At 34.8% G+C, this 18,368-nt stretch overlaps 2 protein-coding genes across 5 annotated transcripts in view; one reads left to right on the top strand and one right to left on the bottom strand.

Annotated features, from left to right (window-relative positions):
* BRCA2 (breast cancer 2, early onset) overlaps positions 1 to 18,368 on the top strand; it is a 56,388-nt gene that overhangs the window by 6,436 nt on the left and 31,584 nt on the right. For all 4 annotated transcript variants that reach the window (XM_010835927.1, XM_010835928.1, XM_010835930.1 and 1 more), the window contains exons 4-12: positions 2,905 to 3,013; positions 3,636 to 3,685; positions 3,778 to 3,818; positions 4,025 to 4,136; positions 5,085 to 5,134; positions 5,389 to 5,497; positions 8,166 to 9,272; positions 10,795 to 15,762; positions 18,166 to 18,261. In XM_010835927.1, coding sequence (XP_010834229.1) covers positions 2,905 to 3,013; positions 3,636 to 3,685; positions 3,778 to 3,818; positions 4,025 to 4,136; positions 5,085 to 5,134; positions 5,389 to 5,497; positions 8,166 to 9,272; positions 10,795 to 15,762; positions 18,166 to 18,261 — 6,642 coding nt within the window. The remainder of the gene's footprint in view (positions 1 to 2,904; positions 3,014 to 3,635; positions 3,686 to 3,777; positions 3,819 to 4,024; positions 4,137 to 5,084; positions 5,135 to 5,388; positions 5,498 to 8,165; positions 9,273 to 10,794; positions 15,763 to 18,165; positions 18,262 to 18,368) is intronic.
* Positions 11,180 to 18,368, bottom strand: part of N4BP2L1 (NEDD4 binding protein 2-like 1) — a 57,252-nt gene continuing 50,063 nt past the window's right edge. The window contains exon 6 of the mRNA XM_010835925.1: positions 11,180 to 11,238. Coding sequence (XP_010834227.1) covers positions 11,233 to 11,238 — 6 coding nt within the window. The 3' untranslated portion in view covers positions 11,180 to 11,232. The remainder of the gene's footprint in view (positions 11,239 to 18,368) is intronic.

Genomic DNA, 18,368 nt, shown 5'->3' on the forward strand with positions numbered 1-18,368 from the left:
TGGCAGACATTGCATGCTGGGCTAAAGAAATTAAATTTATTTGATAAGTTGTTGAACAGAGAAAACAAATGTAAATTTAATCATGCTACTTCCTGCTTCAAACCTATGATTACCTCCTTTTGCCCTCATGATAAAATCCAGACTCTTTAATACGATCTACATGGTCCTTTATAATTTGTTCTCTCATTAATGCTTGCCTCATCTTGCCGTAATTTCCTTAGACACGCTCAGTTTACCATTCAGTGATACTGAATTTTGTTTTTTTGGAACTACAGGAAGGCCTGGCGTGCTGCAATTCATGGGGTCGCAAATTGTCGGACACGACTGAGCAACTGAACTGAACTGATGCTCTGTGGCTCTTTACATATTGTTACCACTGCCTAGTACTTACTTTTTAAGCTTTTGCCTAGCTAATTGACACTCATCTTTCAGATCTTGACTCATCTCTCTAGGAAGTATACTTCCTAGCTTCTAGGAAGTATTCTCTGTTTCACTTATTTAGCTTCTAGTGAAGGAATCTTACTTAAGCAATTGTCCTATAAGTGCTATGAAAGAGGAAACTCATGGTATTAGGAAGCGTACACATGAAAGGGGGTATAGGTAACGGGCAAAGATTTTCTTAACATGTTATTGCATACCTAATGGCATACATAGTAGGTGTTCAGTAAGTATTTGTAGAATAAATGAATATCTTGTTTGGAAAGCCTAAAGATTTGGCAGCTGTCTTTGGAGATGTGCTTTTCAAAATGTGATGCCTGGACCATTAGACTCTCCTGAAGTGCTGATTGAAAAAGACAATTCCAAGCACTTATCTGAATCTGTTAAATTAAAATCTCTGGAAATAGAGGTTATGATGGTACATTTTAAACTAATTGGCGACTCATAGACAAGACTGCAGGCAGGGAGATCAATTCAGTTCAGTTCAGTTCAGGCGCTCAGTCGTGTCCGATTCTTTGCGACCCCATGAATCGCAGCACGTCAGGCCTCCCTACCCATCACCAACTCCCGGAGTTCACTCAGACTTATGTCCATCGAGTCAGTGATGCCATCCAGCCATCTCATCCTCTGGCGTCCCCTTCTCCTCCTGCCCCCAATCCCTCCCAGCATCAGGGTCTTTTCCAGTGAGTCAACTCTTCACATAAGGTGGCCAAAGTACTGGAGTTTCAACTTTAGCATCAGTCCTTCCAATGAACACCCAGGACTGATATCAATTAGCAGACATATATATAATGTTCAGGTGATGGGAGGCAAGTGCCCGAGTTAGAATAATGGTCGTGAAAGTGGATATGGAAGGTAGAAATAGGGGACCCTGCAGTAACCTCAATATAGAGAATTCATAAGAAAGAATCAAATCATAGGTCCAGGGCATGACTGAGAACATAGTGGTGACGTTCGTAGAAATTGTAAGCTCTGAGGGAAAAGCCGGTTTGAGAGGGAAGAGGTTTGAAAAAAAGTTAGGTTTGGACTGCAATTTTAGATAGTACTGGGATGTGAAGGTGTTGATGTCCTAAGAACTTTTGGAGGATATAAGTCTGAAGCTAAAGAAAGAATACAGGTAGGAAAGCTGTAGGAATCAACTCTGTTTGAAAAGTGAAAAAGTCATCACATCTGGTGAGAAAACTGATCATGATGAGGGCTAGGATAGAGCCTCAGGGAATGTGAAACAAATGAAATGTGGAAATCATCCATTTGAGAAAGGGAATCATCCATTCAGCAAACATCCTGTGCTTACTTTGTGCCTAGTAGCTTGCTTGGCATTAAGGATACAAACTGAATAAGATGGCCTTTGACCTCTGGACCTCAGTCCTGTATAGGAGAAAATATACAAATATGCTGGTTGGTGTATGTTATAATAGGAGCATGTACAAAGCGCTGTGTTCTAGGCATAGCAAAGGAAACAGCCATCTGTCTTAGTGTGGTCAGGAAAACCTCTGTAAAATGGCGTATAATGAATCAACTGAACCTTGAAAGACATACCTAGAATTGGTGGTTTATTTTCTAATTGTAATCTGCTGGGATTGGTCTTTCTATAACCAGGGAAGGATAGGAATGAATTAATAAGGCTGCTGTGGACTCACAACAGAAGCATTAACTTTTTTAAGCTTATAGTACATTAATAATTCTGTTGACTAGTCTCAAGACCTTTTGCTTTTAAGTTTACTTTAAATTCAGTATTGATATGTAAGACTTAAGCTATTTTTCACCTACTTAGTTCACTTCTAATATCTAAAATATTTTTTAAAAATTATCCATTAAATTCCATGAGGAAGTTTGCTATTTCTTCTTCTCATAAGTCTTTCCTTTTGCATAAAATCACATGAGTTTATTTTAACCATCATTTTGCTTATTTATGAGATTCTCAGGTTATTTGGAAAATATTAGGATGTGAACTTTGTTTTGCCCGGTTCTTTTTTCTTTTTTTTTTTTGCTTTTTATTTCTTACAGTTTCTATTCTTTTGTGTTTTCTTTTTATTGCTGAGCCAGTATTGATACCTTTTGTTAAATAAAATCCTGTGTTTACATTAGGGTTCATTTTTTTGTATAGTTCTTTGAACTTCGGCAAATGTGTAATGTCATGTATTCACCATTACAGTATATACAGAATAGTTTCACTGCCCTGAAAATCCCCTATGTTCTACCTATTCACCCTTCCTTGCCCCTAGACCCCTGGAAACCACCGATCTTGAACCATATTCAAAGTGTTCTATGCATTTATATACATAAATGTTGAATGGAGTCAGACATCCTTTGAGACATCACTTTTTGGAAAGGAATTCACTTCAAACTGAATTCCGCATATATTCTCCTTCCAGTATAGATGAGACTTGTTTTTAAATACTTCTACAGAATAAAAATTCACAATCCAGAACATATACATCCTCACTGCATTATTGTATGTTTCAGGAAAGGATATTGCCAACAGTAAACATAAAAGTTGTTGCAGGGTGAAGGCTAAAATCAATCAAGCAAATGATGTTATCAGCCCACCTCCAAATTCCTCTCTTAGTGAAAGGTATGATGAAGCGATTGTATTAAACATTTTCGTATATGTGATATTTTTTTATAGAGATGAATCTAATCATCATTGTAATATTTTGCCTTAGAGCCTGGTAGAGGATCTTCTATTTTAAAATAATTTCCTTTTAGATTGAATCCTTGAGTACAATAATTTTTACATTAGAAACATTTACTCTATTTTTCTTATAACATTTAATTCACTGTTTTTCTGTGTATCTGTGGAATTTTTATGTAACAAAAATAAATGATGAAAAGCAATGTCTTTGAAATATCCAGTTTAAAATAATTTGTATACTCTGAATCTGTGCAGAGAGTTTGATGCTGTCATAGATTCACTTTATATAATTTTTAAATTCAAAATATACGATTCCTAGCACCTAAAATTTGTGATTACTTTATACATTACTTTCAATAGGGATTTTAAACATAACTTAGTAGTTACTTAATTCTTCATGAGATAGTTCCTTTTTAAAAAAGTAATCTATGAATATTACAAACTAGTATAATTCTAATTGATATGACTGGGATTCCTTTTTTAAAATAAGATTAGTATTTTTTTCTTTTTGCTATTTTCATTCTCTTTGAATAATTGAGGGATTTGTTTGGTTTCCTTTTAGTCCTGTTGTTCTGCGATGTACACATGTAACACCACAAAGAGAAAAGTCAGGTATGATTAAAAACAGGGCCTTTTATTTTTCATATACTCTTAATTCTAATAAATATAAAACTTAGTAATTTTGTCTCTTGTTTTATCCCCAGTGGTATGTGGAAGTTTATTTCATACACCAAAGCTCATAAAGGTAAATAGTTTATTTTTACTGTGTAGTACTATGTAGTAATTGAGAATTTGACAATGCTGTCATAATTTTGCTCTGAGTCTTACCGTTATGTACCTGCTGACTCACATAGGCATTCGATAAGTGATACATGAAAAAAAATAAGTGAAAAGAAAAATTCTCAAGCATCTGTTCACTTCTGTGAAATAAATGATTTTTCTTATTTCCAGGGTCAGACACCGAAACGTATTTCTGAAAGTTTAGGAGCTGAGGTGGATCCTGATATGACTTGGTCAAGTTCTTTGGCCACACCACCAACACTTAGTTCTACTGTGCTCATAGGTAATACCTGTGAATGTATATTATATAAGACAGTGTTGATAAATTATCACCTGTAATGCTTCTGTTAAAACATTTTATGAAAAGATAATAAGTAACCAGATTAGAGAATCTATCTTCATTAGGTATGTTACTATTTCAGAATAATTTTGTTCTATGTAGTGTTGATTGAGATAAATCTCAAGTGAATCAAATAGTATTTTGCCATATTTAGTCACTCGGTTGTGTCCAACTCTTTGAAACACCATGGACTGTAGTCCACCAGGCTCCTCTGTCCATGGGGATTCTCCAGGCAAGAAGACTGGAGTGGTTTGCCATGTTCCCAACCCAGGAATCGAACCCAGGTCTCCTGCCTTGTAGGCAGATTCTTTGCCATCCAAGCCACCAGGGAAGCAAATAGTATTTTAGAGGCATCAAATTTATTTATATACAAACTGGGATTTTTTTTACTTTAGCAAAACTACATTACATTTTGATTCCTCTTTAGTTGGGCATTTAACTGTCTTCTTTTCTTGCTTATATGAAATAATATAGGTTAAAGCATGTTGAAAAGTAAGAAGTATTTAACATGATATACCTTTCAACTGTATTATCTAAATAAATACTAAAATCTATAAGCTTTGGCTTTTAAATCATGATTTCACAACTTAATCTGATTCTCTAAGCCTTTGTGGACAGTATTATCTTCAAGTTAGAATCATTGAACTATAGTTTCTTACCAGCTTATCAGTGGTACTAAGGAAATGTGAATATAACTTATCCACTGTGTTGATTGACCTCTCTAATTACTATACTTGGATTAATTCATTTTGCTTTAAATGTGTTATTTAACCCAACAGTGCATGTTTCTTTTGAGGTCTAACTGAAAAATACAGAAGTTTTACATTAATTTTAGTGTATGATGTATAATACAGTATAGGTAAATTGAACTCTTTTTTTTTTTTTTTACAGTCCAAGATGAGGAAGCATCTGCAGCTGTGTTTCCTAGGGATACTACTGCTGTAAGTAAATATGACAAAGTGATTAAACTGTTGTGGTTGCTTTGAATGCCTTGAGAAATTATTTATCTTGAATTTTTCATTCTTTAATTTATGATTTTATAAGCCTTTAGGAAAGTCTCTAAACCTGTTTCTATATGTGATTTTCTTTGACTTCCTATGAAAATCTACTGTCTCTCTATTTAAGAATAAGTTGAATATACTGTGTGCATAGTGACAATTTCTATACTAGTGATTTTAAAATATAACTTTTGCAGATTTTGAAAACATATTTTTCTAACCATGATGAAAGTTTGAAAAATAATAAGTTTATCCCTTCTGGGCCAGACAGTGACAACAAAAATCAAACAAAAGCTGAAAGTCATGGTAAGCCCTTCTGTTTAATTGAATGACTGTTCTTAACTGACATCATTGAAATAATTGCTCATCTTTTCTTAAAGAGAAAAAACGTTACTTCTCCTTTCTTTATTACTGAAGGTATTGAGAACAGAAACTAACTTCATTTAGATTAAAATGTTTAAACATCATGCTAGGACAATACTATTCAAAGATGCTATTGTGACCCCAAAACAAAATCCATAACTCAAAACTTAGAGATGTACAATAAGACTTAGAATTTTTCTAACAAAATGTTAAGACCTTATCTCTAATTAGGAAGTAAGCATGGTTGCAGATACACCAAAAGTTACTCAATCAGGTTATTGGAATGTTCCATATTCTTTAGTTCAGTTCAGTCGCTCAGTTGTGTCTAACTTCGTGACGCCGTGGACTGCAGCATGACAGGGTTCCCTGTCCATCACCAACTCCCAGAGCTTACTCAAACTCATGTCCATCAAGTTGGTGATGCCATCCAGCCATCTCATCCTCTGTCCCCTTCTCCTCCTGCCTTCAATCTTTCCCAGCATCAACGTCTTTTCCAATGAGTCAGTTCTTCGCATCAGGTAGCCAAAGTATTGAAGCTTCAGCTTCAGCATCAGTCCTTCCAATGAATATTCAGGACTGATTTTCTTTACGATTGACCAGTTTGATCTCCTTCCAGTCCAAGGGACTCTCAAGAGTCTTATCCAACACCACAGTTCAAAAGCATCAATTCTTCTGCACTCAGCTTTCTTTATAGTCCAACTCTCACATCCATACATGACTATTGGAAAAATGATAGCTTTGACTAAACGGACTTTTGTCAGCCAAGTAACGTCTATGCTTTTTAATATGCTATCTAGGTTTGTCATAGCTTTTCTTCCAAGGAGCAAGCATCTTTTAATTTCATGGCTACAGTCACCATCTGCGGTGATTTTGGAGCCCAAGAAAATAAAGTCTATCACTGTTTCCCCATCTATTTGCCATGAAGTGATGGGCCCAGATGCCATCCATGTTCTTAGTTTTTTGAATGTTGAGTTTTAAGCCAACTTTTTCACTCTCCCCATTCACTTTCATCAAGAGGCTCTTTAGTTCTTATCTTTCTGCCATAAGGATGGAGTCATCTGCGTATCTGAGGTTATTTATATTTTTCTCAGCAGTCTTGATTCCAGCTTGTGCTTCATTCAGTCTGGCATTTTGCATGATGTACTCTGCATATAAGTTAAATAAGTAGAGTGGCAGTATACAGCCTTGATGTACTCCTTTCCCAATTTGGAACCAATCCGTCATTCCATGTCCAGTTACTAACTGTTGCTTCTTGACCTGCATAGAGATTTCTCAGAGGCAAATAAGGTGGTCTGGTATTCCCGTCTTTTTTCAGAATTTTCCATAGTTTGTTGTGATCCACATAGTCAAAGACTTTGGCATAGTCAATAAAGCAGAAGTAGATATTTTTCTGGAACTCTCTTGCTTTTTCGATGATCCAGTGGATGTTGGCAATTTGTTCTCTGGTTCCTCTGCCTTTTCTAAATCCATCTTGAACATCTGGAAGTTCTCAGTTCATGAACTATTGAATCCTGGCTTGGAGAATTTTGAGCATTATTTTGCTAGCGTGTGAGATGAGTGCAATTCTGCAGTAGTTTGAACATTCTTTGGCATTGCCTTTCTTTGGGATTGGAATGAAAACTGGTCCATTCCAGTCCTGTGGCCAGTGCTGAGTTATCCATATTTGCTTGCATATTGAGTGCAGCAATTAAACAGCACGATCTTTCAGGATTTGAAATAGCTCAGCTATAATTCCATTACCTCCACTAGCCATGTTCATAGTGATGCTTCGTTAGAACCACTTGACTTCTCACTTCAAGATGTGTGGCTCTAGGTGAATGATCATACCATGGTGGTTATCTGGGTCATTAAGATCTTTTTTGTATAGTTCTTCTGAGTATTGTTGCCACCTCTTCTTATTATCTTCTGTATCTCTAATTTTCTTGAAGAGATCTCTAGTCTTTCCCATTCTATTGTTTTCCTCTATTTTGTTGCATTGATCACTGAGGAACGCCTTCTTATCTCTTCTTGCTGTTCTTTGGAACTCTGCATTCAAATCGGTTTATCTTTCCTTCTCTCATTTGCCTTTAGCTTCTCTTCTTTTCTCAGATTTGTAAGGCCTCCTCAGACAACCATTTTGCTTTCTTGCTTTTCTTTTTCTTGGGGATGGTCTTGATCACTGCATGTTCTTAGAATGTGTGTATAACTGTATAAATGTGTAGGATTGGGTATCTTGTATGTGTGTGTTTGTATAAAATCAGATTTTACTGTTGGTTGTAGGGCCACAAAATTAATTTGGAACTTACAATCTGATAAATTTTAATATTAAATTGTGTTTATATAGTAAAATTGAGTAAACTTTATTGTATAGACCTGGTAAAGAAAGGTTATTAGAGATTGAGTGTGAATAAAAGGCTATGAGTACACTGGAATCAGTCTTGACCAGAAGAACAGGGCAAGGTTGGTGTCTCCCTACCCAAAACATAGCTAGCATTCAGGATAGCTCTTCAAATGCTAAATTATGCATTATTTAGTTTATACTATTTCTATGAAAAAGGTTTGAGGGTAATATAAATTATATGGTTGTGTTATAAAATGTTGTTAGTAATACTTGTATTTTAAATTTTAACAGGATTGGAGAAAATGTTAGAGGATTCATTTGGTAAAGTAAATAGCTGCAAAGACCGTTTTGAAAAGTCAATGCCAAATGTCCTAGAACATGAAGTACATGAAACAGTTGCAGGTATCTCTGAAGAAGATAGTTTGCCAGTATGTGTTTCTAAATATAAAACAAAAAAGCTACAAAAAAGAAAAACTGGCAAGAGTAGGAAAAATATTTTCCATGAAACAAAAACAGATGAATGTGAAGAAGCTAAAAAGGAAATGACAGAAAGTAAACATTCATTTGTATCTGAAACAGAACCAAATGACAGTGATCCATTAGATTCAAATGTAATAAAGCAAAAGCCCGTTGGGAATGGAACTGACATAATCTCCAGGGAAGTTTTACCATCTTCAGTCTCTGAATGGTCTCAGCTCACACTCTCGGGTCTAAATGGAACCCAGGTGCAGAAAACGTCTCTACTGCATATTTCCTCTTGTGACCAAACTAATTCAGAAGAAGACCTCATAGGCACAGAGAAAGAGTGTACCAACTTCATTACTTTAGAAAATTCTTTGCCACATATTTCAAGCATATCAAAAACAGTGAAGATATTAAATAAGGAAACAGTGGTAAACAAGACAGATGAAGGGCAGTGTCTTGAATCTCATGAAGATCCCACTACTGTGGGAAAGCAAATACTAACTGACTCTTCTCCACTTCAGGACACCAAAAAATCTATCTTCAGGATAAGAGAATCTCCTGAAAAGATATTTAGAGAAGATTTCTCAAATAATGTGACTGATTCAAACTTGAAAGAAGAACCAGAAGACTCTAAAAGTGAATCAGAAATACAAACTATTTACTCACAGAAAGAGGATTCTGTATGTTCAAGTTCAGGGGATAATGAGAGCTGGCCAGCCACTACCAAATACACTTCAGAAGCTTTGAAGAACACAGGTTTAATATCCACTTTGAAAAAGAAAACAAAAAAGTTTATTTATGTTATAAATGATAAAACAGCTTATCAAGGACTGAAAATACAGAAAGACCAAGAATCAGAACTAACTAACTCTTCAGCCCAATTTGAAGCAAAGCCTTTGGAGGCACCACATACATTTACAAATGTTGATTCAGGTACCTCTTTGTGTGTATGTAAATAGTGTATATAGTTTTATGGATGGTGATAAATTTTTAATTTGAACATGTGTATCTTTAACCTTTTTTAAAAACATACTGCTTACTTTCATTCTATAATTTTTTTGGTCTTTCTTCTGTCATTTAAAAAAAAATCTATATATTCCATATCAGACGTTGTTTAGGCCTTTAATTACCAGTGTTCAGAATCATTCCATTCAAACTTGTTGGATCAATTTGCATGGTGTGTGTGTATATATATATATATATATATACATACATATATATATACACATATATATATGTATATATATAAAATCATAACTCTTGAGACAGAGCATGTGATTGATAAACACCAAGAGCTTGGCTACTTAATTCCTGCTCTAATTTTCAGTATTTGTTATATGCAAGTTGGACAGTTCTATAAATATGTTGTGCTATTTAATATGTATTTTCTCTAAAGCAGGTAAAAAACAGGAAAAAAAGCTAATTGTTAGCTAAGTTTAATGTAAGGCAGTCATAAAATAGTGACATTTTTGTTGTTGTTACACAGTTTTCTTAAATATTTAGAGGTTGCTTAGAGTTATTACTATATCTCAGTGTCAGCAGTGTGCATAGTAAAAGCCATTTTTTATTTGAGCAAAAGTTTATTTATCAGTAGCTATTATGTGTGTTCAGTCTCTGGGTCGAGAAGATCCCCTGGAGAAAGAAAATTCCATGGACAGGGGAGCCTGGTGGCTATAGTCCATTTAGTTGCAAAGAATCAGACATGACTTAACACATACAAACTGTATGTTAAAAGGTGATTTTATCTCCCTCTGAGAATATTTGAGTGGGTGATAATATTGTAATGAACAATGGGCTTTGTGGAACTGGAGTACAGAATTGTTTGAAATTTAGGTTAATTTCCAGAGGAAAATGTATAAATCAGAGATAAAACCAACAAAACTGTGGTTAGTGAATAAATAAAATGAGACTAATAATTTTGACTTGTTAATAGATTCAGAAGGTCAATAAAATTAACTAAATATTTGCATATATAATTGAGATTAAGTAATATTTCAGGCCCTTCATGTGTAGAACCTGTTTTTAAAGTTCATTTTTTGTTTTTCTTCAATGTGAAAGACTGAACCAAAGGAAATGGTTACTTTTTTAGTTCCTTTTCGTTACCTTGATTTTCTAACTCCTATTACATCAATATTAGCAAAGAATTCTTTTCCAAGTTTATTTTCTAACAAAAATACTTTGAATTTTACTTATGGCAACTAGCTACATACTAATTTTAATTGACATGATAAATATTATTTAAAAATACTAGGTCCTCTGTATCTTTAGTTGCGAAATGTAACTTCAAAATAGAGAATATTTAGAATTCTCTCCTTTAAACTTGACATTCACTTCTTGATTTTCACGTAATTCTTGTTTTAAACACTATCTTTTTAGACACTATCTTTAAAATATTTAGTGAATGTGATTGATGATACTTGAATTTTATCTTGTCACTTTGTGTCTTCATGCTTAGGTTCATTGCCTTCTTCTATCCAAAAAAAATGTTCACAGAATGATTCTGAAGAACCAACTTTGTCTTTAACCAGCTCTTTTGGGACAGTTCTGAGAAAATGTTTTAATAATGAAAGCAGTTCTTCTACTAATAAAACAATATCTCAGGATCTTTATTGTAAAGAAACAAACATTAATAAGGAAAAATGGCAGTCATTTATAACCACAGAAACTGATTATGTATCATGCTTGCAGGACAAGCATTGTGAAGATAATCCAAAAAGCCAAGGTGTTTCAGATATAAAGGAAAAAGTCTTGCCTGTAGTATGTCGCCCTGAATTGCCACATTCAGAGGAATGTAGTGATACTGTCTTCCAATTCCAGGAAAGTTTTTTACATGACCATGATAATACCACCATTTTAACTCCTAGCTCCAAGGATCTTCTGTCAAATCCAGTTGTTATTCCTAGAGGAAAACAATCATATAAAATGTCAGAGAAAATAAAATCTAAGAATTGTGAAGCAGGTTTTGAATTAACTAAATATATTTCCATGGAAGACAATCAAGAAACATGTGTTTTAAATGAAAATTCTAAGAAAGCTGAGATGTTGTCACCTGAAAAATATATAACAGGAGCATTACCTTCTGTGAAAGTACAATGCCACCAAAATATGAATCTCACAGTCATCCATAAAGACCAGGAAGAAACTACTTTAATTTCAAAAAGAACTGTCAACCCAAACTCTGAAGAACTCTCCCCAGACAGTGAAAATAATTATATCTTTCAAACAACTAGTGAAAGGAATATTCCTATTTTAGGAAACATTAAGGAAGTTCATGAGGCAGACCTCAGTTGTTTAAGAGAACCTGTTCTCAAAAACTCTGTTAGAGTAACAAGTACAGATATGGATGGTGGACAAGCAGCCAAAGTGTCCATTACAAAAGATTCTGTCTCATCAAATACAGTCCATGGTCTTATAGAGAAGAATAGAAATAGCGTAAAGCAACAACCAAAGATGACTCTAGGTCAAGATTCAAAGCCAGATGTGTCCCTAGATACAGATACAAAATCAAACAGAAATAACTTTTGCAAGGACAAATGGGCAGGACTCTCAGATTTGACTTCAAGTCACAGTTTTAGAAATGGCTTCAGAACAGCTTCTAATAAAGAGATAAAACTCTCTGAACACAACATTAAGAAAAGCAAAATGCTCTTCAAGGATATTGAAGAACATTATCCTCCTAGCTTACCTTGGGTTGAAATTGTAAAATCATTAGAAAATCAAAGGAAAGGAGGCCAACCTCGTGATCGTGATTCACAGTCAGTTGATACAGTGTGTGGGTATGTGCAGAGTGGTGCAGTTGTTTCTGATGGTGAAAACAGTCACACAACTCCTCCAGTTTTATCTTTAAAGCAAGACTTCAATTCAAACCATAATTTAACACCCAGCCAGAAGGCAGAAATTACAGAACTTTCTACAATATTGGAAGAATCAGGAAGTCAGTTTGAATTTACACAGTTCAGAAAACCAAGCCACATTTTACAGAGTAATCCATTTGAAATGCCTGAAACCCAGATGACTGTCTTGAATACCACTTCTGAGGAGCAGAAAGATGTTGATCTTCATCTCACAGCCAGTGCCCCATCTCTCAGTCACATAGATAGCAGCAAGAAATGTGAAGGTTTAGCTGGACGTGAGCAAAAGATGATCTGCTTGTCAACAACCAACTGTAACAAAAGTGTTTCTGGTTCTTTAACAGATAAAGGTGAAGAGGAGTTTAGGGGCTTTTATTCAGCCCGTGGCACAAAACTGAATGTTTCTAATGAAGCATTGCAGAAAGCCATGAAACTGTTCAGTGACATCGAGAAAGTTAGTGAGAAAACTCCTGCAGAAGTAGATCCAGGAAGTTTCTCTTCAAATCAGTGTAACAATTCTGATGTTTCTATGTTTAAGGTAGAAAATTATAGCAATGATAAAAATTTAAGTGAGGAAAATAATAAATGCCAACTGATACTACAAAGTAACTTTGAAATGACCACCAGCATTTTTGTCAAAGAAAATACTGAAGATTTCAAGAGAAATACTGAAAACAAAGATAACAAATGTATTGGTTTTGTTTGTAATTTAGGAGAATCTGATGGCTGTGCTTCAAGTAAAAATGATACAGTTTATGTTCATAAAGACGAAAGTGGCTTACCATATACTGATCAATACAACATACATCTGAAATTATCTCATCACTTTATGAAAGAGGAAAACATTCCAATTAAAGAAAGTTTGTCAGATTTAACTTGTTTGGAAGTTATGAAAGCTGAAGAAACATTTAATAAGTCAAATAAAAAGGAGCCAATTGCTAATAAGATGAGGCATAATATAAAAGATTTTGGTGTTTTTGATTTGTCCTTTCGGACTGCAAATGGGAAAAACATAAGGGTCTCTAAGGAGTCTTTAAATAAAGTTGTAAATTTCTTTGATGAAAAATGTACAGAAAAAGAATTGAATAATTTTTCAGATTCCTCAAATTCTGAATTACTTTCTGGCATAAGTATCAACAAAATAGACATTTCAAGTCATGAGGAAACCAGTATGTTCAAAAACAAAATGTTGCAAGAAAGCAGCCCAGCTGGTATTGAAAATCAAATACTGACACTGCAGCAAAGAGAAAAATGTGAATTCAAAAAGATCAAAGAACCAACCACGTTGGGTTTCCATACAGCTAGTGGGAAAAAAGTAAAAATTGCCAAAGAATCTTTGGACAAAGTGAAAAATCTTTTTGATGAAACAAAGCAAGACAATAGTGAAGTGACTGATTTTATCCATCAAGGGGCAAAAATGCTAATGGACAGAGAGGTTTGTAAGGAAGGGCTTGACTTAGCATGTGAGATAGTTAAAGGAACTGCCCCAAAGCATGAAGAGATGCAGAATTCTCTAGAGGAGAAAGAGCTTGTTTCTGAGGAGACTGCCATGCCACCCAGGTTCTTAAGTGATCATTTACAAGGACAAACTGAAAATCTCCACACATCACATAGTGTCTCTCTGAAAGTTAAAGTACATGAAAATATGGAAGAAGAAACAGCAAAAAGTCCTATAACGTGTTACACAAACCATTCCACTTGTTCAGCCATTGAAAACTCAGCTTTAGCGTTTTACACAGGACATGGTAGAAAAATTTCTGTGAGTCAGGCTTCACTACTTGAAGCCCAGAAATGGCTTAGAGAAGGAGAATTGAATGATCAACCAGAAAAAATAAATTCCTCCAAAATTATATGTTTAAAGGAATATACTAGGGATTACGTAGGAAATCCTTCATGTGGAAACAGTTCAAACAGTATAACTGAAAATGACAAAAGCCTCTCTGAAAAGCAAGATTCAACTTCCTTAAACAACAGCATGCCTAACAGCTATTCATATCATTCTGATTTTTGTCATTCCAGTGAGGGATTTAATAAATCAGAGAATCTCTCAAAAAATAAAATTGATAATTCTGGTATTGAGCCAGTAGTAAAGAATGTCAAAGGTAGGAAAAACACTAGTTTTTCTAAAGTAATACCCACCATAAGAGAAGCAAACATAAACCCACAAGCTGTAGACAAAGATAGCTGTGTTCTGAAACTTGTGACTAAGTTTTCACCATGCAAAAATAAAAAGACAGCTGTTGAAGTGGCCTTATCTAATTCAAATAATTTTGAGACCAAACCACCTGCATACAGTACAGCAAGTGATCAAATAGCCTTTGTTTCACGTGAAACAACAGTCAGAGAGAGGTTTACAGACAACTGCAGGAACATATATACTAAGCAAAACACTGAGACGAAATCAGGCACTGACCAAACGAAAACTGTGTCAGATTCTCATAAGGCATTGGGTGACTCAGAGGATGTTATTTTCCCTAACTCTCCAGATAATGAAGAACATAATATGCATTCACATGATGTTTCTCCTGACATTCAAAGTGAACCGATTTTACATGACCAAAGTATTTCTGGATTGGAGAAAGTTTCTGAGATACCACTTCGTCATGTTGATTTGAAAACTTCTGATAGATGTAAATTTAACATGGGAAAGCATCCCAGGTCTGTCTCTTCTATGAATGCTTGTGGGATTTTTAACACAGCAAGTGGAAAATCTGTCCAAGTGTCAGATTCTGCATTACAAAAAGCGAGACAGGTATTTTCTAAGTCAGAAGACCGTGCCAAGCAGTTCTTTTCCAGAGTATCATTTAAAAGTAATGACGAGCATTCAGACATATTCACAAGAAAAGAAAATACTATGACACATAACCCCCCAAATTTACTATCATCTGCTTTCTCTGGATTTAGTACAGCAAGTGGAAAACACGTTCCAGTTTCTGAGAGTGCCTTATGCAAAGTTAAGGGAATGTTTGAAGAATTCGATTTAATCGGAACTGAATATAGTCTCCAGCATTCACCTACTTCTAGGCAAGATGTATCAAAGATACTTCCTGTCTCTTGTACTGATAAAAGAAACCCAGAACACTCTGTAAGCTCCAAAATGGAAAAAGCCTACAATAAAGAATTTAAATTATCAAACAACTATAACATTGAAAGTGGTTCATCAGAAAATAATCACTCTATTAAAGTTTCTTCGTATCTCTCTGAATTTAAGCAAGACCAACAACAGTCAGTATTAGGAACCAGAGTATCACACACTGACAACATTCATCTTTTGGGGGAAAAGCAAACTTTGCCTAAATATATAAAAAAGGAAATTGGGAAAACGGAAACTTTTCCTGATCTTGTGAAAACAAATACAGAAATTTGTTCTACTGACTCCAAAGACCCAGAGAACTATTTTGAAACAGAAGCAGTAGAGATTGCTAAAGCTTTTATGGAAGATGGTGAGCTGACAGATTCTGAATTTCCAAGTCATGCGAAACACTCTCCTTTTACATGCCAAAAAAATAAGGAAACGGTTTTGTCAAATTCAAGAATAGAAAAAAGAAGAGGAGATGCACTTGTCACAGTCGGTAAGTGTCTGTTTTTGCCTTTTGGTCTCCCAGTTGCTTTTTAAATTGTTAAGTCCTTAATAATTCTGGTATGATGCTGTTGCTGCTGCTGCTGTCGCTTCAGTCATGTCCGACTCTGTGCAACCCCATAGATGGCAGCCCACCAAGCTCCCCCATCCCTGGGAGTCCCAGGCAAGAATACTGGAGTGGGTTGCCATTTCCTTCTCCAGTGCATGAAAGTGAAAAGTGAAAGTGAAGTCGCTCAGTCACGTCCGACTTTTTGCGACCCCATGGACCACAGCCTACCAGGCTCCTCTGTCCATGGGATTTTCCAGGCAAGAGTACTGGAGTGGGTTGCCATTGCCTCTTCCCTCTGGTATGCTAGCTTGTAACAATTAGGAAATTATACACTAAGTACATTTTTCAGACTTGTGTGTGCAGTTTGATTTCATTCTTGATATTGCTGAGTCTGTGTACCAGGAAGTCATTGGTTAAGTCATGTTTATATACATACACATAGAGATGGGGAGAGAGAACAAAGTTTCAGACTCTGGCTATTAAGAACTTTAAAAGCTGGTTTCTGACTATAGATGTTGGTTAGCTTGCCTTTTTTTTTTTTTTTCATCTAGCAGGTGTTCTAAGATAAGTTTGTTTTTAGTAAATAGTATTCTGATCTTAATGCCATTTGGACTATGTTCTGACTTCTCTTTTAAATATAGTATATTTAACAACTCAGTTCAATTATGAAGTTAACTGGATGTTTGATTTTTTTTTTCTTTCTGTTAGTATCTTTGACTAGGAATGATCTTAAATAATTAAATCTGTTGATTAGTTACAATTAAAGTAAATGCCAAAAGTAACTCTCCAGCTTTTAAGTGAATGATCTGAAGCATGTCAATCCTGTTTAAAAACTCTAGACTCATAGAGTAGTTGAGTTTTCACAAGTCTTCTTGTCCAGGCCCTTCACATTATAGAGAAAGACACTGAAGATGGTTAGACAAAAACACTGAAGATGGTCAGTTCATTCTTACACTTGGTACATTTTGCCCTTAAGTCATCCTGGTGGATAGAGACTTCCTTAATCAAGTATTATCCATGCCATATTCTATACTAAGTTCATGTTACAGGCAGAGTAGTAAGTTTACAATACTTACCTTATTGTTGCAGTTCTCTAGTGCAAAATTCTGAGGTGCAGATGCTAAAGATACTCATAATTCTTTTATAGAAAATAATGTCTTTATTTATAGGATCCTGTTTTGTTCATGTGTGCACTAAAGTAAGTTGGCCTTATGCCTAGGAATAACAACTCAGATTTCTACTAAGTGTGGTCAACAGCATCATTGTTTCATTTCCCTCACTATTGTTAGATATAAATATATATAGCTTAATCAGCTTCTGGAGAAGGGCATGGCAATCCACTCCAGTATTCTTGCCTGGAGAATCCCCATGGACAGAGAAGCCTGGCGGGCTACAGTCCATGGGGTTGCAGAGTCGGACACGACTGAGTGACTAGGCACAATCAGCTTCTGGTTACTTTATAGTACAGATTCTTGTCAAACAATTAAATCACTTTATAATCGGACATTTGATAAAGGCTTGCAAGGACATTTTTACTTATTAAATCCTTCAAGTTCACTTCCTTTAATAAATCAAAAAACATCTTAAAACAAAGTATCAGGACTTCCCTGGTGGTGTAGTGGCTAAGATTCCACCCTCCCGATGCACGGAGCCTGGGTTCAATCCCTGGTGGGGCAACTAGATCTCACATGCTTCAACTAAGACCCAAGACAGCCAAATAAACAAATATATATTTTTTTTAAGGTATCTGTTAACACGTTATCTCAGTATGGCATAGAAATTCGTAACTTCAATTATGGCTTAAGTTTATTCTAAGCCTTTGAAGAGTTTTTAAATAAGAAGTACATATTACTTTTGCCAGTACTTTAATTTTGGTAATTTAAAATCTTTTCTCCTACCCACTGACTCTAGTTCAAGGACCTATATAATAAATTCCTTCTTGAGTGTAATGCAAAAAAAAAAAAAAAGTTTATTTGAAGACATTTTTTTGTTTGTCCTTATTGCCAATATGCCTGAAGTTAGATCAAGTGGCAGTTTATTAAAAAAAAGATTATCTGTGATATCTGGTACATCTGTTTATTCCTGGACCCAATTAAAAAGTAGTATTTTAAATGGTCAAAAAATAATAGAAATTAAATTGACATTGAAAAATTAATTACAAAAATTACAAAATTATAAAAATCACTTAAAAATAGAATGTTCACTATTTAAATTATAATTATTATGTATTTTTTACTTAACACATTGTAAGAGCCAGTACTTTAGTTTTTAAAAATGGACTATAGCTTTTGAAAAATAAAACTGACGTTATTTGCTTTAAAAACATGTATGGGAATTTCTTTTTAGGAGAACCCCCAATCAAACGAAACTTGTTAAATGAATTTGACAGGACAATAGAAAATCAAGGAAAATCCTTAAAGGCTTCAAAAAGCACTCCAGATGGTAAAATATGCTTTTTAATGTGTATCTTTTCTCCTTCTCTAATTACTGTACTTAATATTCTTAAAGTTGTTTTTCTCACCTTTTTTGGGTATATGGATAATTGGGCA

This window comes from Bison bison, unplaced genomic scaffold, assembly GCF_000754665.1.
Source record: "Bison bison bison isolate TAMUID 2011002044 unplaced genomic scaffold, Bison_UMD1.0 scf7180017864056, whole genome shotgun sequence".
Classification (NCBI taxonomy): domain Eukaryota; kingdom Metazoa; phylum Chordata; class Mammalia; order Artiodactyla; family Bovidae; genus Bison; species Bison bison.